Source organism: Rhyacophila brunnea, unplaced genomic scaffold (assembly GCF_057557595.1).
Source record: "Rhyacophila brunnea isolate RB1 unplaced genomic scaffold, BYU_Rbru_1.0 scaffold_11, whole genome shotgun sequence".
NCBI lineage: Eukaryota > Metazoa > Arthropoda > Insecta > Trichoptera > Rhyacophilidae > Rhyacophila > Rhyacophila brunnea.
Window position 1 is genome coordinate 4,901,598 of NW_028232763.1, and position 23,561 is coordinate 4,925,158.

Below are 23,561 nucleotides of genomic sequence, written 5' to 3' on the forward strand. Positions count from 1 at the left end.
AACTTCCACGAAACTGCGGGAATAAATCAACGTTGACATAACTTGATCTATTGTCAGTCGATACGCGTGCATTTCCATTAAAATGACAGCCTCCAGCGCAAATACCGAGCTAACGGAACCACTGGTGTCGAGTATACTGCAAAACTGAAGCCAATTGTGAGAGGCAGGTTGCAATCATTGGACAGGATTGGTAATGAGGAGTGTTTATTTTATGACTGCACTCTGAAAGATTGATTAAGATGTTTTACTCAGCTGCCTTGTGGGTAATGAGATCTGATATAACTTGACTTGATCGGAATAAACATAGCAATTTTAACGTTGTTTTCAAGCTATAAATTGTACATAAGTGAAAAGCGGTTTTAAACTCAGTATGCTGTACTGTAATAATATTAATAAAAACTTAAACTAATTAACATTAATATATTTATTTGATAATAAAAAGTGATAATATAATAATAATATAGTATAATAAATGTATGTATACAATATGCTACCAGGAGAGCATAAAACTGTATAGAAATTCGATTAAAATTAATTTTATTACTAGATAATAAATAATAGTGACATAAAATATTATTTTTGCAAAGTTTTTAATGGCTTAATCATGAGTGATTTTGCAACTATGTTCTTCGGTAATATAAAACAAATAAATTACACAGTGAACACAGGTGACGATACGTACCATGTCAATAGTACGCCAAAACCATTTGAAATATCGACATTTTCCAGTTTGAATGATTCAGAGTCGGACATAAGAGATTCGCTGTATTTGGTTATTCCAATTACAGTGATATACGCCCTTATTTTACTAGCTGGAGTAATTGGCAATGTAAGTACGTGTATTGTCATTGTAAGAAACAGATGTATGCACACAGCAACCAATTATTATTTGTTCAGTTTGGCTATCTCAGATTTACTATTACTACTAAGTGGGCTACCTCCTGATGTTTACCGTATGTGGTACCCAGAAGTTTATATATTTGGTGAAGTGTCATGTGTATTTCTTGGACTTTCATCTGAAATGTCAGCAAATGCGACAGTATTAACAATTACTGCGTTCACTGTTGAAAGATACATTGCAATATGTCACCCATTCTTGTCACATACCATGTCAAAATTATCAAGAGTTGTGAAGTTTATCATTGCGATATGGATCCTCGCATTGTGTCTAGCTATACCTCAAGCGATACAGTTCGGAGTAGTGTATGCTATGGAGCAAGATAGAATGGTAAGCTCTTGTACTGTTAAGTGGGTGATGGTGGAACATGCCTTTGAAATATCAGGGTTTGTGTTTTTTGTGGGACCTATGACAGTGATCACGGTGCTTTACGTTCTTATTGGTATCAAGTTAAGAACTTCTCGTCTTCTGAGGCCAGCGAAGAATTCTTCGCTGAACAGTCACGCTGAGCCAAATGGAAGTGCTAGGAGTTACAAAAATGGAGTATCGCAGAGCCGAGCTATAAAAATGTTGGGTAAGTTCAAGCAATTTCATTTTTCATAACTTTTTAAATAAAAATATTCCAGAATCTTAGCATATTCTAGTTCTAATATTATATTAAGCTCAATTTTTGTTATATGACTACACTGCTTCCAACAGTCGATTTATTGATAGCTACAAAAAGTGGTAGTGAGTGTAATTCAGTGACGAAGGATGGAAGTAGGCTGTTAAGATCTGACATAAATAGTGCATAATAAACTTTGTCAATCAAACGTATTCGTTTTCATTAAACTAAGACTACAATGTGTAGATGGTGTTAGTTATTTTTTTAAATTCAATTAAACCCTGCATAATCCAAGCCATAGTAGATACCTAATAGTCAAAAAAATATTCGATTATTACACAAAAAACCTCTCAAACATGTGTACAACTATGTCGATGTTATATTGAAACATTTGTTTAATTTTTTTCGGAAGAAAATATACTAGTAATAATTAAGTTACATAAAATGTATGATATCCGAGATATCTCTTAAAACCTAAATTGCATTTTGAGTAGAGAAGTTTTAAGTTTATAACTACAAGGTATAAATAGGGCCTAAATATCACATGCCAACGCACCTTTAATACATACCTACCTAATACATAATATAATATATGTACATTTAATGTGTTATTATTCTATATCAACTAACTGCTGGATAAAGGTCTCTCCAAATGTCCGCGTAATTAAATTATTTCATCAATAATTTTTCAAGTGACTGGGTCTCTTTCAGTTATCCTAAATGTAATATGAACTTTAATCGCAATTTCGTAAAACACAAGTGACAATTATCAGGACACAGCTTTTAGAAAATGCAACCGCTGGTCAAACCCAGTCATTGAGTGTTATTCTAACGATGACCTAAAGGCCTCTAGATTATCAAAATATTTCAGTCTGCGGAAGTATTTGTAAGCCTAATAAGACTAAAAATAGTGCAATAATCTTGTAGAAGCTTTCATTTAGTCTATATAAATACAAACTCAATTCATATGAGGGGTATAGAAGCAAAGGCAGCAATCTTGGAAAAATTGGCAAAATAACCTGTGAATGCTGATATAGAGCTGCTCATTATGCACACGGTAAAACAGTATTTGAGGCGCAAACCTTGCATTCTTTCATACAAAAATCACTTTAAAAAAATCACATTAGAAGCAAAGGCTGCATTCTTCTATATTCAATGTTATTCCCATACAAAAAAGTCACGTGACAAAATGGCCGCTTGATACAATTTGGGAGCAAATACAGCAAACTTTCAAATAGTTAGACGCAAACACAGCAATCTTACATATTTGGAAGCAAATGTAGCAATATTGACTTTTATAATTAAAATATCTTAATAAGTGTAACGAAAATACTGATTTTTATTATACAGATTATCTTTTTAACCTTATTTCTACATTAAAAAAATAAATAAAAAGGTTATCTGCCTTAAATTATTTTTTTAGCTTTTTCTCCAAAACACTGTTTTGGTAGAAAGCTGCCTTTGCTTATATACCCCTCATATACAATACGACTTCATCTCATTACGCCTCAGCATCAGAGCAAATGGAAAACACAAGGTCGTACTACTTCATCCAGTAGATCACCATGTTGTGTGCCTCTTTAAATTTCCCATACTACGGTGCTACAATAGTGAGGAATATCGCACTTTCTAATGGCATCCGGAACATAATTATGTCCATTCCACGTAAAAGGCATTTTTTTAATTACATTCATCCTTAATATCACTCCTTTACATTTATACGTAACGTATCGATAACCATATATTTTTTTAATTGATACATATTATGTATTAAGTAGGTACCTACATAAAAATCTGGATCTCATTTTAAAATATAAAAATCCTTGGATCCGTCGTTTTGTTTCAGCCTTGAATCAATATAATATGACATTTTCTACAGTAGGTAGTTATGCAAATAAACCAGTCTCGTATATAAAAATTTTCAATAATACAATATTATTGAATCGATGGAGAAAAAGTTTCGCTCTGGCTTCCAATCAAACATGCAATAAGTACCTATTGTTGTTTGTCTTTCGACAAGCATCAAATTGCATAGATACGGTTGTAAAAACAAAACGTGAGCTTGGCTTATATAATAAATTACAACACATTTACTTAATTATATTATATATCACGGTCTGAGGATTAAAATGATACAAATGCATAGCTAACCAAGAAGAGTATATCGACTTCAAAGTTAAATAAACGGCTAAAAACTCTAAAAAAATGCAGCAATAATCAATGTATTATTTTCAAATAATTCATTATTAGTATTATTACTATTCTAAGCATAAATATTGTTTTCTCTTTATTTAATTTTCTTGTGTTTGAAATGGGAACAAGCCATAAATAAGATATATTTGTAATTAACTTTTTCATTTATTCAACGAATAATTCACAAGTTTTAAGAATGAACCATTCTAATTATTGAACATGCATAATTTTGTAAAACACTTAAGAGAAAATGTATTATAACCTATAGAAAAAACCTTTTTGAAAATAGTAAGCCACCCGGCTGAAATCGAACCTTAAAATTTGTCGCAATTAGTACGTCGCCTTGTAGCATAGAGGATAATGCGCGGACGTGGTGTAAACCCAAGAGATGCTGGTTCGATTCCAACTGGGTGGCTTACTTTTTTCAAAAAGATTTTTTTCTTGGTTATAATATATTTTCTCAAAAGTGTCTTTCAAAATTATGTATGTTCAAGATATATTTCTATGAAAATATCATATGACATAATTTCATAAATGTGTCTATATAAATAATAAATAACATTAAAAGGATGTTTCAAAAACTACTCCTGTAAAATATTTCAAATGTGAGATAAAATAGTTCCCATTCAGCTAACGAAATGGTTTCAATACAGAAAAGAATTTGGAATGATTTATTTCAAAACGACGAAGAATACGAAAACTGTATTTAGAAAAATTAATTATATTCGATCCAGATTTTGAAAAGAAGCTAACTAGATTAATAAGATTTAATTTTTATTTTAACATTCCACTTAATTATAAATATCTTATTTGATATTCAACTTTTAAGTTTAAAATATTTCTCCTGCAAAATAACACTTTTGTGACATATTATACCACTCCTTCTTTTGACCACGGATTAATATATTATTAAATACATAATTACAAGATAAAAAGAACTTTTTATATACCACATTTTTTTATTTTCTGTTAAATCATATAAACTTGACAATTCTATGTAGTAATAAATTCTTTTTTTTACTTGATAGAAATACTGAATAAATATAGAATACTGAAATGTCATTTTCATTTTTCATATTGATTTCCATAGTAACGCACATATATATTAATAATTTAGTTGCTAGGACCCCTTAGCAACCAATGATAGTATTTTACTTTTTACGATTTTTTTCCGAAATAAATTTCAACAGAAACTAACTTATTAAAACAGAATTAACTGAAAATGACGCTTCTTTTTGCTTAACGATGGCTAAAAGTATTAAAAGAATGCATTGTCATCGTGTTCTGATATATTCTAAAAGTTTCAAATGTTTATCTAGTCGGGAAATTAGTTAAAAATCGATTGCAAGATTTGGACGAACAAAAAAAAAATTACTGGACAAACAAGAATACGAGCTAATAAAAACGTGGTAAAAAGAAGTAACTGATAAGTCGTGAGTTAGCCTTTGTTTTGTGATGTATAACAGCAAAACATAGCGAGCAAACTCTACCGACCTTCAGTGTTGTACATTGTTTCGAATGTACTTGTGACTTGCAATTACACAGATTTCATAGAAAACTTTCAAGTAAACAGTAATTATTGATAAAATAATGCACTTTCATGAAATTATAGGACGAAAGTTTGGAGAGCTTTTATCACTTCAAGCAACAAAATTAATGTACGAAACTTTTTAATTGTTAGTTGGAGCTTATTCATACTCCATAATAATAATTTTATAATAAATTCTGTATAAATTTTAGTCTGTTAATTACCTGTTTGGGTATTACCTATTTGGGTTGTCATACCATTATTAATACTGAAAAGATAAATTGAGTGGTTCACAAGCATAGTGTACCAAGTCCATTCTGTTTTTTTTAGTAAGCTAGGTTCAAACATAATATTTAAGTATTTCTAATTCTGTCAGGGTATTATTACAATTCTAAAGTGTTAAGTTTGAGTACTCTTAAGTTATTATGTAATTGAAATCATACCCTTATAGAATAAGAAATACCATATATATTATAATATTAATAATATAGCATTATGTTTGAGCCTAGCTTACTCAAAAATAACCAGAACGGACTTGATTCACTATGCTTGTGAACCACTCAATTATTTCTTCGTGCTCATATATTTTAACTCACAAAAAGATTCGTTGCTCTTTATCACTCAGTAAGAAATAAAAATTACTGAGTGTTTGGGAAATCGCTCTTTAACTTAACCAACTTAACTTTAAAACAAATCATTAAATATGTATAATAAAAAGGGAAATAATTGATCTGCGGATTGGCTATATTATAATCCATGATGCCGTCTCACTATGAGGGTTTTTTTTTTTCAAGAATATAAATGTTTGTTGGCGACTTGCTCAACCTATTAAGTCCTTGCTCTGGATCCAACACACAAATTACAAACCAACATCGGATTTGAACCCGTGACCTAAAAATTCCTTATGATGTTTCCTACAAGCATATTTTATAGCGTATTCAGAAGAAATTTCTTCGATGCCTTTATTTTAAGACATTTATAACAATTTTCATTTCGATAATTCGTCAAACAGCTATTTCCAACTGCCATTCTACAAAGCATGCTCAAAGCATTCACTCTCTTGGCTCTCGTAGGTTGCTTCTGCTATTGAAACATTTTTTTCTGCCATCACGAGGAATGGCGTCCAATCTTGGCGTCTTAAAGAATTTGAATGTATAATATGCACTTGTCAATTTCCTACGTGGTCACAGCCATGACCTATTCTTGGTCAGAACTGTTTCCTCGTGCCAGGCTTATCTGACACCATTAGCGAGGAGTGCAAGACTAGACATAGACATATACAGTAATGTTCTGTGTATTTTGTTATTGAAATTTTATTTTATTGTATAACATTCTAATATGTTTATGTTTTTTTTTTCCTCTTTTCAGAGGGTAATATTAAATTTGTCATAGTATATTAGATAAGTTAGTATATATTTTCATTTTAAATGTTTGATTTGAACCAGATTTTTTTTTTCAATTTAAATCATATATTATGAATGTTCTGAATTCTGATTTTACACATGTCCACAATTCTCAATTCAAAACTCAAAAAAATGTGTCAAAATTTACAGTAACCTCTTAAATTTTTAATTACGAATGTGATCTGTAATTCGGATTTGGCGGTGGATTAGTGTAGGTAGTGGAATATATGTTAATGTTGTCAACCAGATTGGCCTATACACATGCCAATCTTGCATCAAACAATACATAATTAGGGATATTAGTTATCACAAGTATATTCTTGTCATATGTAATTAATTTGCATATTGCCTAACTAACTTAATTTGAATAATAAATTATGATTCGTAATTCAAATTACAAATACGGTTAGTATTTACATAATAATGGCAGAACTCGATAAGAAATCGATTAGAAATAACAAAACATGCGTTAAAACAATTTCAATAGAATTGAAACATAATCTCTAATCACTAATCAGTAAAATTATCAACGTAAATTCAGTTCAATTACTGTTGTAAGTAAGTAAGTAGGCAGTCGTGCTCATACATAACAATGCTACTGTAAAAGAAATAAAACCTGCTTAAGTACATACTCGAGTCTAGGGCTTACAATCACGACTTCCGGTGTCTCGCAAAATTTATTCATTTCATAATACCGTGATTGAAAATGGTATAATCCCGATATTTTTAAACTCTCGAATATTTTTCATCTGATACACGTTACATAATTGTAGCTTTGTGAAATAAAACATTAGATCCTCAACAGAACAAAAAATAAAAGCCTACAGTTATGTAATTAAATTGATATATTATACTGCCCTTCCAAGGAAGAAGGCAGTAACTCACTAAAATTTTGAAATTAAGTTATGAATCCGTTAGGTAAATGTAAAAGTTATAATATATTATTATGTTTACTTTAAAATAAGTATAATCACTAAAATACCGTTAAAATCCTTAGTGAAATAACTAACATGCTAATAATAAAAAAATATCACAGTTTTTCTTATCAATTCACAGTACTAAAATTTGAAAAAAACACATGTCATTTATTTTGAAAGTTAGTATTTGAGAGTCAGTTACTGCTTTCTTCCTTGGAAGGGCAGTATAATATACATATTATATACATATATTTTTTTATTTTTGTTATGAATAAGGCTGTTATAATAGACAAACAAGTCGAAAAGCAATACTTTTCAAGAGAGTCAATAAAAGATTCCGTTTTGGACATTTTTTGTATTAGAACTCCAATGATAGGTAACTATTAATTATTAAGACTCTATAATATATTTGACAGCTAAGTCTAAACAATCGACTGATTTTGTGTAAATATCCAATTATTAAACCCTATTTTTTTCTAATACCAAGACTGAATATATTATGATCAAGTAAAATATAGCACCATCGTTTGAAATTAAGAACATGATTATAGAACACTTTTTAATTATTCTTTTGTTAACACTCTCGTTACTGTAATGTAACCTTAGGTGACCCAGTCCATTTAACTGAAAATAATTCAGTTAAAATGCACTTCGCCATCTTTATATTTCCACTATTCCTAGAATTTTTAATAGTATTACATCTAAAGAAAATGATAATTTATTCAAAATCAATAGTTTTGTCCAGTAAATACGAATTATTGATATATATCCATCAGATTTCATTTACTGTCATAAATTATTATAAATACACATTGTAAACAAATCGTCGCATTCCATTTTGAACAAAAGAGATATATCTAAAAATATATGGAACAAAGAGAGACATACTTAATCGTGAGAAAGAGATAACATGAAAGTAAGAAGTGAGATCACGATTATATTATTATAAGTTGTAGACTATAATAATGTATAGAATAATCATATGATTATAATTATTATTAAGTTTTGATGTATTTTGATCATTTTATAGATAAAACAAATAGCAAACAATGATTAACTTTTACCAACTGTAATTTTGTCAATCTCGTATGGTAACTTAAGATGACATCACCGGAACGGACGGAAGTTATTAGCATCGTAAAAGAAAGGTTAATAGTGCAATATAACTTCGATTGTGGAAAATAGTGGACTTCTTTGAATGGAAAATCTCTTTAGGATACGTTCGCCCTTAATCCCGGAATTGAAACTGGGAATACTAATCTCGGTAGTGAAAATTGTCCCTTGATTTGCAATCCCTACTCGAGTGGTCTTAGTCGAGATTTCTCATAAAAAGCAAATAGCCCACGGTGTTAAAAATCTTTTGTTATTTTCGGTGTTTTACGAGAGAACTTTTTATTATGCGAATCTATTTACATTTGCATGCTAAAATATACGAATTGCTATACTTCTCCTTAATAGCAAAGACCTTCAAAATTATGGACGGGGGCCTATTAAGAGAGTAAAAAAAATTACATGACATTGTTAAATGTGATAAAATAAGTCTTACATTCTTTTAGCATGACATTAAATTTATTTTATAATACTGTATTAATGTATAATTTAAAAAAAAATCACACTAAAAATTAGGCAATTAGGAAAGTAAATGGTTTTAATTTTTTTTTGATAAAGTAGGTACCTAAATGTTTGGTAAATTCTTGAAAAGCAGTAATGTAAAACACTATAATAAAAAAAACAACTAACTTACTAACTATAAGTGTAATTTTGACAAAAAAGAAATCTTTTGACCATGTGCGATTCTAAGAAGATCTTATATTATTATTAGATATTATCTATATTATAATCTAAACTAAATTGATCTTATAATATAGGCCTCTACAGAGTTGAGATTTTTATTAACAGACAACAAAAATAATAATTAGTCAAGACTGGTCATTTTATAGTAGAAAAGGCATTATAACAAAATTGAGGCTCTGGTTACAAACTTAGTTACCTTAATTTTTAATAAATAGTTACCTACCTATCTAATCTATATATTATGTTTCTTGGTTCTTCCTTTCCACGTGTTTTCCCATCGTATATAAGTTCATTAGTTACTATCAAACCAAATTCTTTTTGAACATACATAACTTTAAAACATCTCAGATATATTATACCCACTAGAAAAAAATATATTTGAAAAAAATACGAAACTCGACGGGAATTTGAATTCGCATAACCATTGCTATCGCGCCTATCTGTGCATTAACCAGTTATGCTATGTAACAATTATAACTAAATTATTGTAATTGTTACAATAAATGTTAATAATTCGATACTTTCCTACCCTATTTAGCTGCCGTAGCGGACCAAAAGCAGCCTTGTGTATAAAATAGACCCGTAGGACAGAATCTACCATACGTAAATTGACGTACCCACCCAATATACAAAAATTACATCGCTGCAAAGAGAGTCAAGTTAAAACCACATTTTTTCACATGGAATGTCCCATATTTTTGGTGAAACGATAGGATACAATACCTACTGCCTCCGGGTACGAGATACTATGACGCTGATTCCGACGTCGCACATAATTGTGTGTATTTTTTTTATAAAACGAATAAACGAATGGCCTGAATCTATCCACTGCTAGATGAAGGCCTTTCCTTAGGTGATTCCACTTATCTCGGTTCTGTACATTGCGTTTCCATGTACTTTCGCAGAAGTTAACCATTTCATCGATCCAGTGGCATCTAGGTCTACCTTGCGGACGTTTTCTTCTTGGATACCACTGGATGACGAGATTTGTCCAGGGATTGTCTCTTCTTCGATCTATGTATCCAGCCCATTTCCATTTGAGGTTTTTAGCGAACTCTATTACATCGCAAACCGTTGACGGTGTTCTTCTCCAATCATTCCGCCTTTTGTCCTTTCGCGGTATGCTCAGAATGCACTTCTCCATACCAAGCTATGCTACTTTAAGTTTTTAGATCTCTCTATATTATAAAATGAATATATGCGTATGTATATTTTGTATGCGTGAATTACTCCAAATTCATTGGAATCTGCTTCGCTAGACCTTTCGTTATGTTAGTTTATACAATATAATACATCAGGCTGATTAAGTAAGACAGCAATCAATTTGTAATACGTACAGACATTTATGGACGTGGTGGTAAGCAGATTAATTAATTTTCATATAATATACTATAATATAGTATAGTTATTATATATTAAGAAAGTAGGCTTTAGAATTGAGATCGCAAGGAGCGCCTTTCTCAAAATGAGACGCCTCCTTAGCAATCGAGATCTTAACCTAGGTCTGAGACTGCGTATGGTACGTTGTTATGTGTCAATTCTTTTCTATGGTTTGGAAGTATGGACGCTAAACCAAGAGATGTCACGGAGACTTGAAGCTTTCGAGATGTGGCTGTATAGACGCATCCTCAAAATTCCTTGGACTGACCGGGTGACAAATGTTGAAGTTCTCAATCGAATGGGGAAGGACCGAGAAGTTCTACGTAGTATCAAAACCAGGAAACTACAATACCTCGGCCACATTATGAGAGGACAAAAATACAGCATTCCCCAGCTTGTAATTCAAGGAAAGATCAATGGGAAGCGTAGCAGAGGACGGCGCCGCATTTCGTGGCTTAAGAACTTCCGTGATTGGTACGAGTGCAGCTCCACCGAACTGTTCCGGGTAGCAGACGACAAAGATAAGATCGCCTTGATGGTGGCCGACCTCTGCTAGGGGATGGCACAATAAGAAAAAGAAGGCTTTAAAATATAATCGCTTAGTTTGTAGTGTTTGCCACTGATACAATATAATTAATCTGCTATACAAAATAACTTACAGCTTATAATTGGCCTCAGTAACTTACTTTTCAGCTTAATTTTCATATACGATTATTCTAGATCAAAATAATATAAATACTTACTTGTCTAAAGGTCAAAAAACCTTAACGTTAAATTGAATACTTTTGGTATATATTGTTACAGTTTTCATGTATATTCATGTATTTCTTTTCAAATAAGCCTTTATCTAATAATGATTTTCTTCGTGGCTTTCCTTTATGGAAATCAAACCAGCACATTTATTGGGTAGGCGTCAAAACACCTTATAGACACTTTAATAAATAATGCTGCGCATATATACGAGAATGAATAAAACATTAGGTTATGTTTGTTTCTGATTTCCCAACTCTCGATAACATTCTTTAGGTACCTACACGCTAAAAATATGCGCATATATCGTATTTACAAAATAATTCAAACAACAATTGTTAAAAGTCAAGAACTTCCTAGGAAATATGCACACGGCTGCTATTTAGGGTTGATTTAAACAGATTATATTATATTATGTACTTTTATTGTTAGAAAGTTACTATAATTATGATAAAATTCTCATAAATCAAAAATTCACATAGATAACTTATTTTTAGTAATATTTTTATCGCTATTTTTAATATACATATCTCATCATCATCAACCTGAATCTATCCACTGCTGGATGAAGCCGATTTCACTTCTCTCGGTCATGTGCGTTGCATTGCCACGTACTTCCACAGAACTTATCATTTCATCGATCCAGCGGCCTCTAGGTCTACCTTGTGGACGTTTTGTACCTCTTGGATACTAAATTTGTCAAACGATTGTCCTTTCTTCGAGCTATATGTCCAGCCCATTTCCATTTGAGGTTTTTAGAAAACTTTATTACATCGAAAACCCTTGTCTGTTCCCTTATCTACTCATTCCTCTTTTTGTCCTTTCGCGTTATGCCCAGCATGCACCTCTCCATACCACGCTGTGCTACTCTAAGTTTCTGAATCTCTCTTTTACTTATATGTGTGATAACGTGAAGCATACACTGGTTGAACACTTATCGCTTTAGGCACAGTGGGAGGTCACTTTTAAAGACATTATTCAGGAGGCCAAAAGCACTCCAGCCTAGCTTTACTCTGTGAACAATTTCATCAAATTCAATATCCATCCATCTATAGACACTTGTTGTCCCAGATAGATGTAGTTTTTCACCTGTTCAAGCTAAATTCCATTGATGAGGATCTCTATTTGGCCCGCAAACTAGTTGAACATGACTTTCGTCTTTGATACATTTATTTTCAAGCTTTCTTTAATGATTACTTCAGTGAGTTCCTGCATTCTGTTTTGGAGGTCTTCTGAGTATACATACATATATTGCGAGGAGGTGTGAGGATGAGGTAGGTAGATGGACTTCAATGGATCGAAGGTAGATGCGTGTTTGAGTAAATATCAGTTTATTCTCCTCAACAATACTTGAAACAATTCTTACAGACAATATATTTAGAATTAAGGTTAAATTGATAAAGTTAAATTATAAAGGCGTGTTGCTATGAGAAAAGTTGAACAGAATGCGACGAGCAGAGATTCGACTATATGTGGCAAAGATTTGACGACGTGTGTTATCAGATTCGCCCCGCTTTGAGCTTTTATAGAAATTATAACAAAGAAAGGTTATCTGAGGTCAGGACGTTGACCCGATGACCACATGTCACTTGTTTACTGTGAGTTTACTAAGTACGAGCAAATCTGATAAGTTGGCACATTTCCGGATTGCTTTATATGGCAATGAAAATGCTTGATAACGCATACTCGTTACAATGTTGCTAAATAATTCTTATGAATAATTATATTTTATCAAGAAAGCAAATGTGTTTATGATGAAATTTGATGTCTTGCAAATTGCTACGAAAGTTGACTGACCTGACAGCGTGTGCCGTCAGTCAGATTGTGAATCATGCCAATACGCTTTTCTTATCAACTAGTTTACATAGTAACAAATATTATTAGATACTTAAATATATTATGATAATTTATATGTAATGATGAGTTTCCATGCTAGTCCCGACAGACCCCCCTTCTAGTGATCTGGTGTGGCAGGTCGTGATGCAGGAAGATAGACGGTGTGTAGCATGGTGACTCTTGCGTTATAGTTGTCTTGGTGGTGCTCGGGATCCTGGGACGTCTGTCCTGATGTCCTTGAGGATCTTTTTTGTGAGGTGTTTCTTGCAAAGCATCCACAACAGGAAACTGGTTGCTGCTGCGATGATGATGATGACCATTGCAAAAGTTGTCCAAGAAAGCTGGTTGGCTGCTGATGTGTCATTTATGATGGTGCCACCCGCGGCGGCTTGTGACAGTACGATTTCCTCTTTTGTCTGCTGGGAACCCATGTTATCGGATGTTGGCGTTAGTAACTTGATTCGTTACTGCTCTCGTATTTCAAACTGGTTAGTCCAGCTGTGTGGTCCAATATATATTGTTATTTTCTTGCTTGCGAAGCGTTTTGTCGTTGTGAAAAACACACTGACCTGTATTTCGGTCGCTCGTATGGTTTTTTTTTTGCTTGCACTGGTTTTGTAATAACAATGAAACTCGTGTCGTCATTTTGCAATTCGACGCTTGGACGTTCCGGCGGCGCGTGCCGTGTGCGATATTTACGGTTCATTGTTCTTTCGCATTCTGCTGACCCAGTCTCTCTGGGAAACGGACGCGACGGCCTGTTCGAGTTACATATTGTGTTTGTCCGAGGTCAGTTCCCTTTGTCGGCGTTGTTTGTGTATGCAAATTATTTTCGTTAAATAAATATGCCGGTTTTAAACGATCGATTGAAACCGTGATATTTTTTCCATGTTTGCAGATAACATAAGTACGTGTGTTGCGTGTTATGACTTCATATGGTCCATTGAACGGGGGTTGAAGTGGAGTCTTAACTGTGTCATCATGTACAAACACGTGTGTTGATTTGCTGAGGTCCTTGAAAATAAATACACGCTTTTCGCCGTGTTGTTGACTTTTCACAGGTTGTAGCTGTTGGAAGTGCCTTTTTAGTCTCATGACGAAGTTACTAGGATCTTCGTCTGAGTCGACCTGTTTGCACAGAAATTCTCCTGGTAGTCGTAAAGGTTCACCGTAAACCAGGTCGGCTGCTGTTGTTTTCAGGTCTTCTTTCCAGGCTGCTCGAATACCCATTAACACGGTTGGGAGTGTTTCCGTCCATTTATTGTTTTCATGGCATTTGATTGCGGCTTTGAGCTGTCGATGCAGGCGTTCGACCATCCCGTTTGCTGCAGGATGATACGCTGTTGTGTGAATTCTTTTCGTACCAGTCAGACGATTTAATTGCCTGAACAGGTTCGATTCGAATTGTTTCCCTTGGTCTGTAGTGATTCTCAAGGGTGTGCCAAATCTTGTGATCCATCCGTTGTAAAACGTACGAGCGATTGTTTCTGCCTCTTGATTTATTATCGGGAATGCCTCTGGCCAACGCGTGAATCGGTCGACGCAGGTAAGGCAGTATCTACATCCTTCAGACATGGGGAGAATGACGATGTCAATATGGACATGTTCAAACCGGCCTGAAGGTGCGAATTTTCCGATCGGTGCTGAGACGTGACGGGTGATTTTGTTTTTCTGGCACTGTACACAATTGCGGGCCCAGGTTCTGCAGTCTTTTTTAATGGACGGCCACACGTATCTTTGTGTGACAATTTTGACCGTCGCATTAATCCCTGGGTGGGCAAGACGATGAATGTGGTTGAACGCTGCCTGGCGATGTTGTTTGGTGACGAATGGTCTAGCTAGCGGTGTCGATAAGTCACAATATACGTTTACGCTTGAGTCCGGAATTTGCACGCGTTTTAACTGCAGTGCTGTTCCTTCACGTAGGTACGTATGTAACTCTTCGTCGTTTTCTTGGTCGGCTGCTAGGGATGTATAGTCCAGTGGGTTGTCAATTTCTTCGATTCTTGACAAGGCGTCAGCGACAATATTGTCTTTTCCGGCGACGTGGCGAATATCCGTTGTGAATTGGCCGATAAAATCTAAATGGCGAAATTGTCTCGGCGAACATTTGTCGGATTTCTGTTGGAATGCGAACGTAATGGGTTTATGGTCGGTGAAAATCGTGAACGTGTGAGCTTCAATCATGTGTCTGAAGTGTTTCACGGCTAGGTAAATAGCCAGCAATTCACGGTCGTAAGCACCATACTTTTGCTCCGCTGGGCTTAGCTTCTTTGAGAAAAATGCCAGCGGTTCCCATTGGTCGTCGATTCTTTGTTGCAGTGCCGCGCCGACGGAAGTGTCAGATGCGTCGCTGATGATTGCGAAGTGTGTTACTTCACTCTTGGGATGATGCAGTAGTGTTGCCTGTGCCAAACTTTCTTTGCTCACGTCGAAGGCCTTGATTGCTTCTGGTGTCCAGTTTAGAGGCTCTTTCTTCAACGTTTTTCCTTGTAGGAGTATGTTTAGCGGAGCTTGCATCTCTGCGGCCTTAGGAATGAATCTTCTGTAGAAATTCAATATTCCTAAGAACCGCCGTAAACCTTTTTGAGTTTCGGGTCGGGCGTAGTCACGTATTGCGCTAACTCTGTCTGGAAGTGGCCGGGTTCCCGTGCTGGAAACTAGGTAGCCGAGGAATTTGAAAAATCGACGCCAATGATGGGTTTGGTGACATCCGCCACGACGAAATTCCATGTGAAATCTCGCCGTAGTCCTAAGTTCAGGGTCATCGTGATGCTGCCATATGTTGAAATTACCGTTCCATTTGCGGCCGAAAGTTCGTATTGTGCTTTTGTTCGGCGCCCCTGCACTTTCGTGCGTGGGAAAACGCAAAGATCTGCGCCGGTGTCGATTAAGAATTGAATTTGCGTAGCGAGGTCGGTAACGAAAAGACGGCTTGAAGTAGGGCTGAAATCGCTTGCCGCATTTAGCGAGCGCCCTGCGCGTTTCCCTCGGCAAAAGTGCACGGTGTGACGCACTTCTTTGCCTGCTGGCCGAATTTGTGATGGTACCAGCACATACTGTGGCGTGATTGGCTTCGTTCTCTGGTTCGGGATGCGCTTCGATTTCTGCTGGGCTGACGTGACTGCCTGCTAGCTGGGCGGGAATCCTAGTTAAAATCCTTGGAGAGTTCTTCGCGGAGTGCTGAGATTTCCTGGCGTAACGTGACGACCAGCTGCTTGATCCGGCTGTCGAACATGTTCTCCATGGCTGTTTCAGCGATGGTGGCTTTCGATGATGATGCAGCAGACATGGCGTCTGCTAGGTCGGCAACTTTGTTCAAATCGGCGTCCTTCTGTGTGGCCAGGACCACTTGCATGGTGTTTGGTAGGCGGCCCATCCACAGAGTGCGCAGGATTTCGTCTGACATGGCTGTGCCTGCGAGGGTTCGCAAGTGACGCAGGAATTGTGATGGTTTCCTGTCGCCAATTTTTTCGTGTTCCAGGAGTCGCCTCGTCTTTTGTTCTTGGGTGGAGCTCAGTCTTCGTGTCATCTCCGTCCTTAAAACCTGGTATGCTCCTTCCTCTGGTGGATTGAGGATGATGTCTCGTACTTCCGCGGCGTAGCGTGGCTCCAGTGCTCCCAGGATGTATCCGAATTTGGTTGCGTCGGTCTTGATCCCAGATGCCTCGAAGCTCCTTTCTGCCATGCAGAACCACATTTCCGGGTCCTCCGGGCAGAATGGTGGAATCCTCACCGCCACGCGGCTGATCTGTGCTGCTGCTTGCTGGGCCGGTGCTGTGGTGTTTTCTCCGGCAATGCTGCCATACCCAGTGGAATCTTGTCCAGTGGGCATCTTGAAAAGCAAGTGATTTTAATTGAAAAGAAATACGCGGGAAAACGGATGTTGAAATACTTCGCGGGAAAACGAGATCGACGATTCAGTTAACTTTCTCAAAGAAAACGCAGTGTAAATTTATAAAAAATTAAATATGCAAGTAAAGTCTGTAAAAATTGATCAGCTGAATTGATTGATTTACTTTTGAGGGGTCACCACTATCGCGAGGAGTACGAGGATGAAGATGACCCAGTAGTAAAATTGATCAAAAGAGACTCGAATGTGTTGTAGTCTATTGCAGTTCGTAAATTGAGATTTATTACTCTCAATGATACTTGAAACAATTCTTACAGACAATATATTTAGAATTAAGGTTAAATTGATAAAGTTAAATTATAAAGGCGTGTTGCTATGAGAAAAGTTGAACAGAATGCGACGAGCAGAGATTCGACTATATGTGGCAAAGATTTGACGACGTGTGTTATCAGATTCGCCCCGCTTTGAGCTTTTATATAAATTATAACAAAGAAAGGTTATCTGAGGTCAGGACGTTGACCCGATGACCACATGTCACTTGTTTACTGTGAGTTTACTAAGTACGAGCAAATCTGATAAGTTGGCACATTTCCGGATTGCTTTATATGGCAATGAAAATGCTTGATAACGCATACTCGTTACAATGTTGCTAAATAATTCTTATGAATAATTATATTTTATCAAGAAAGCAAATGTGTTTATGATGAAATTTGATGTCTTGCAAATTGCTACGAAAGTTGACTGACCTGACAGCGTGTGCCGTCAGTCAGATTGTGAATCATGCCAATACGCTTTTCTTATCAACTAGTTTACATAGTAACAAATATTATTAGATACTTAAATATATTATGATAATTTATATGTAATGATGAGTTTCCATGCTAGTCCCGACACATATAATATAATATATTAACCTTATTACTACTAGCCAATTTTTACTAGGTGGACACTTGTAGTAGGGATTGCAATACCGAATGAAGATACCAATACCCGTTTTTTCTGTATTTCCTATTGAATATCGGTATTCGTGAAATATATGAAAATCTGACGGTATCCGTTTATACATCGTATACGTATTATATTGTTATTTACTTCGTTAAAATGTATTTACATATAACAGAAATCATAAGTTTAGTATGTCACATGGTACAAAACCACACAATGTGATTTCCGTTCATGGATAGCTTCTAAAAGCTTATACAACTTGTAAGCAATAAGTAGGTACCTATCTACTGTTTAAATAAATAATAATAAGTTGTAAGCGTTGGTTTATTAATCACGTTTGCTTGAGGAAGGTTGTAAAGTCAGTATATGCCATAAACTTTCAAGCATTCACAGTATCTGCCTGTCATACTATGGGTTGATATTTGGTTTCACATTCAATATATTGTATTAAATATTTAGATACTAATAGCAAAATAGAATTATCACATTCGGATAAAACACATTCTAATTATTTGAAAATTCTTTTCTATTTGTGGTCAAATAATATGTCAATATTGGCTAACGAATGTAATCGGCTTTGCAACTAACAATCAACTTTAACCCAATCTTACTGGCGAAAAAAAAGGGATTTGACAAACTTTACTATCAACCCGAACGAAAAGTAGGTACTTACTTAAGTCGTAAGAAAATGCCTAAAAATTTACAAAAAAGTAGAAAATAACTGTATTAGCAACAGCAACCAATACCCTACTTTAATCTTTATGTTTCAAAGAAATAAAAGTAAATAAAGTTATTCACTTCTAGTGGATTAAAAGGGCCTTCACAGAGTTATATGTATATACCTATTTAAAAATATCTTTACTAGGATATTATTGATTAGTCATTTGATCAATTCATTTGATCCTAGCTCTGAATTAAGAACATAGTAAAACTATAATACGTGAATAATAATTATGCTATACGTATTATTTAAACTTGCAATCACGACGTCAAAGAGGTTCTACCCAGCGTTGCCAATTTAGCGTTATTCTTGCTTTATCTAGAATTTTTCGATAGACATCTAGCTTGCTAAAAACGCATCTGGTTTGTGGCGTTTTTACTAAAATGTTTGATGCCTTCGGCATCTTTTAAATGTGCTGAAAACACGCTAGATATTTAGTTTATTTATTTTCATGCGCATAAAATTTCAGACTATCAAATACCTACTTAATGCAGGTAAGGTCGGTACCTATTTTAGCATGTAGCATGAGAAATAAAACAATATATTAACACTTGAAACAATAGGAGCATTCATGGAATTATAGTAAAATGGTATTATCTAATATAAATAATATAATATAATGTAAGATGGTATTATATAAAACCCCCACGGTGGCAGCGCGGCTTAAGCATTGGACTATAATACCGTAGGTCCCAGGTTCGAATCCTGGGTCTGGCAAGTACACATTGTTGTTTTTCAATTTGTGTCTGTCAGGGTATGGACCTAATAGGTTGAGCAATTGGCTGACATCCATTTCTCGTAAAAAAACCAAATCTGTTAATACACACCTCATCTTTGTGGAGGCCCATAATATGATCCTATTAGGATCGGACATGGTCGAAAGAAGAAAGAATTATATAATTTAATTTATGCTTAGGTATGTCACATCATTTTGTCGATTATAGGAATGACATGAAATGAGACTTGAACGCCATTGACAAAATACTATAGGCATTTGTTGTCAATTTTGAAATATATTTCTATTAAAATGTGTGATTTTTATACCTATAAACATTTTTCAATACGCGAAAGAAAAAGTATTGATTTCGATCTTGGTAGAATAAGTAAATTTACTTGCTATTTTATTTTCACAAAATCTAGCGTCTTTTCTTATCAAATAGCTTGTTTTTGTCAACGACAGTTAGCAACACTGGTTCTACCACTATTTCATCGTAGAGATTACTATAATTTGGTATTTTTTTATATTAGTATTAAATCTTTATAACTTTGAAAAAATACAAAAAATGTAATATTTACTTGATTGTATTGGACTAGCTACACAATTAATTATTAGGTACAATGTCTTTTTTTTTTAAATGAAATCATGGACCTGTGCAAACTCACATGTTAATTTTTAATATGTATTTGGATCAAAGTTGGCAAGTTGGGTGTTGAGCAAGTGACTAATAAATATCAATGTCTCGTTAAAAAAATCAGTTCTTTATCAGGTACTCAAGATCCATATCAGATAGTAGAGCAAAAATAATCAGTAATAATATTGAAAATGCGTCAGAAAAAAATATTTCGCGACAAGATTCCAATTGTTTTTTTTTTGCTAGACAGTATAAAAAATATAATAATATAACTTATAAAATTTTCAAATCGCTCTTCTGTAAAATTTTCAAATTATCACCAGCGTCATTTTAGTTTAGCGAGGTTGGAAAAGATTTCTACCACTCCATAATAAATAATTATAGTATCAAGTTAAAGCTTTCTCGCTGCTTTTTGTGCGATTAATGTTAGACTTTTGTTTGCATTAATTGAACTGAATAATTTCTATTTGTGTATCTCGTGATGCACGTAATGAGTTTTGCCTTAAAATTGGCTATGTAGAATTAAAATGACACGTTGATACATTTGTTTTCTATCCATGTACGTAAACCTCTGGCACAGTAGATATAATGTACATTATTTTAACAGTTTTATATAATAAGACAGCACTATCTGGAATTTCATGTGATTTCGGGATTAGTTTTACATGTTTTTTTTTTAATATTAGTGAGGAGATGATGAGTGTAGAGATAAATTCTGTTCTGAGTTTCTCGGATGAATTAAGGAGAGAGTTTATTAACTGACACAATAATAAAATAATGCAATTGTTAAAATGCCAAGTTATAATGGAGGGTACTGGTATATTGGTATGACTGACAATATTAAAAGAAGTGCAATGTACCGATATGTTATGATCGAGTGCTGAGTGACGAGTGAAGAGTAACTGTTTCCATCATCGTCTTTCGCTATATTTACATACAACTGAATATTCAATACATTATTAGAGTTATTGTTTATTAATAAATCATAATAGTCATTGTTGATCTAGGTTATGGTTGAGAAATCTGCTGACAACTGCCCATCGCAACTTCGATTTATTTTGATAACAACACATTAACACCAAAGTGTGCTACACCTGTACATGCTGACATGGAATGATTGCTACAGTAGCATATTTTTTGTAAATACAAAATAAATGAGAGAAAAAACATATAGTTTTTTAAATCTATTGTAATTATTGTATTAAACTATTGTAGTTCTTATTACCGCGTTTTTATTAGCTCGTATTCTTATTTTTCCGGTAACGATTTTTTATTGTGTGTACAGTACAAATTTTTTCTTGTTTGTCCAAGATTTGTATTGGACGATTGAAGATTTTTAACTAACTTCCCGACTAGCTAGACATTTGAAACTTTTAGAATATATCAGAACACGACGACAATGAATTCTTTTAACTTACTTACTTACTTTTGGCCATCTTTAAGCAGAATTGAATTCATTTTCAGTTAATTCTGTTTTGTATGTTTCGGAAAAAATTCGTTATAAGTAATATTTACTACTCACTATTATTGGTTGCTAAGTGGGTCCTAGCAACTAAATTATTAATATATACGTGCTTTACTATGGAAATCAATGTGAAATGTCAAAATGACATTACTATATTTATTTTATTCGATATTTCTATCAATATACAATATAAAGCTTTTATTAATACATAGAATTGTCAAGTTTATATGATTCAACAGAAAATTTAAAAACGTGGTATATAAAAAATTCTTTTTATCTTGTAATTATTTTTATTTTATTATTACAAAATATATTTGACATGATTATATTATTATTTTAATTTATTACTCGTCATTTTTACATAACATTGTTATTTTCAGTTTATAGTTATAATTATTACTTTACATAGTAATAAAATGGACTATACCTTGAAGGTTGTTTGAAAAGTTTCCAAAAAAAGTTTTTAATCAAACAAAGTACATACTTACGTAATTTCTAGGGATTACAGGATGAGCAACATTGTTTTCACTATTAACTTTGTTTAGTGTTAGGACTTGATGGAAATTTATACCTAGTTGTAGCCAGGTAGGAAATATAAAAATAAGTTTTTTACCTTCTGGGTATGACTATAAAATGATAAAATTCTTAAATATGGATAAACTTAAAAACGTCATAAATAACATTATGTTAGAATCAATAGTTATGTCTGTATCATTGTACGCGTTAAAGTTTGTCACATAATCAAAAAGCGTTTTCAGTATTTGTAAAATATTTGATGACATTCAGGAAAGCTTCATATTCCTTGCGATTTAAAGCGTGAACATAATTAAGTCATAAACCAAAACTGGCTTCAAAGTATCAGTCTATGATCCCATTAATACGTTCTGTTAAGTTATATTTCATTAATTATCGTACATACTTTTATTAAGTATTATATGCTTGTAAACTAACGAAAAAATTGTTTACAAAATAAAGATTTTTAAATAATTTTACCATAATGACTAGCATCCGTAAACGTGACATGTAAATGTGCATGTTGGACATAACCCGGAAAGTCCATAAAATAAACCAATGGTTAAAGAAGCAGACAAGATTACATGACGTGTTAGAGGACGGTAAACAGATAAAATGGCAATGACCTGGACAAATGCTGTTATACGCTTGATAGACGAACTCACAAATTTCGGTGGATGTACGTGGCAGCGAATAATTAGGGAATGAAAATAGTGGGAAAGGCTAGGGGAGGCGTTCATCCACCAGTACATCGACTCTCGCTGATAATACTATAGACATAACTACAAATAGTTTATTTTCTTTCCATCGTCCTCAATCATAATAAATAAAATATATATTTTAAATGGAAAATTATACAGTACATATTTGCGTAAAATAAAAATATTTTCACCATTTTTACATCCGTAATATGGCTAGATACTTATGTTTTACGTATTTTTCTTCAAGCATGTATGTAGATAAAATATAAATACATACTGATCTCCTTTTTTACTATCTGCTTTTCCTTATGCAAGTTTTATGAATTCAACTAATGCATATTGTGAAGATTTCTATTCAATAGAAATCGTCACAAATAAGAAATATGTTTTATGAATAAAATAAGGCAGAAGACTTGCAGTGTTGTAGTATAGAATGAAATATCGCATCGATTTAATAATATTATGTTCAACGCGAGATTAAATTCCTCTTTCGGATGAAATTCATATTTTTTTCGATATTTATTATGAATGCAATGATATAAAAAATGCTAATAATTATTACATGTGAAAAGAAAATGCTAATTCTAAATCAATTGCTTATAAGGCCCGTATGCTTTAATTTGAGTTTGCAATTACCTATTCATTTTACAACGTTTTTATTAGCTCGTATTCTTGTTTGTCCGGTGGTCGTTTGTCCAGTACAAATCT

At 33.8% G+C, this 23,561-nt stretch overlaps 1 protein-coding gene across 2 annotated transcripts in view; it reads left to right on the top strand.

Annotated features, from left to right (window-relative positions):
• The first annotated feature begins 590 nt into the window (after positions 1-590).
• The window catches only part of LOC147078295 (pyrokinin-1 receptor-like), a 197,186-nt gene continuing 174,215 nt past the window's right edge, over positions 591-23,561 (top strand). For both annotated transcript variants that reach the window (XM_085958285.1, XM_085958296.1), the window contains exon 1: positions 591-1,472. In XM_085958285.1, the coding sequence (XP_085814411.1) occupies positions 605-1,472 (868 nt within the window). In that variant the 5' untranslated portion in view covers positions 591-604. The remainder of the gene's footprint in view (positions 1,473-23,561) is intronic.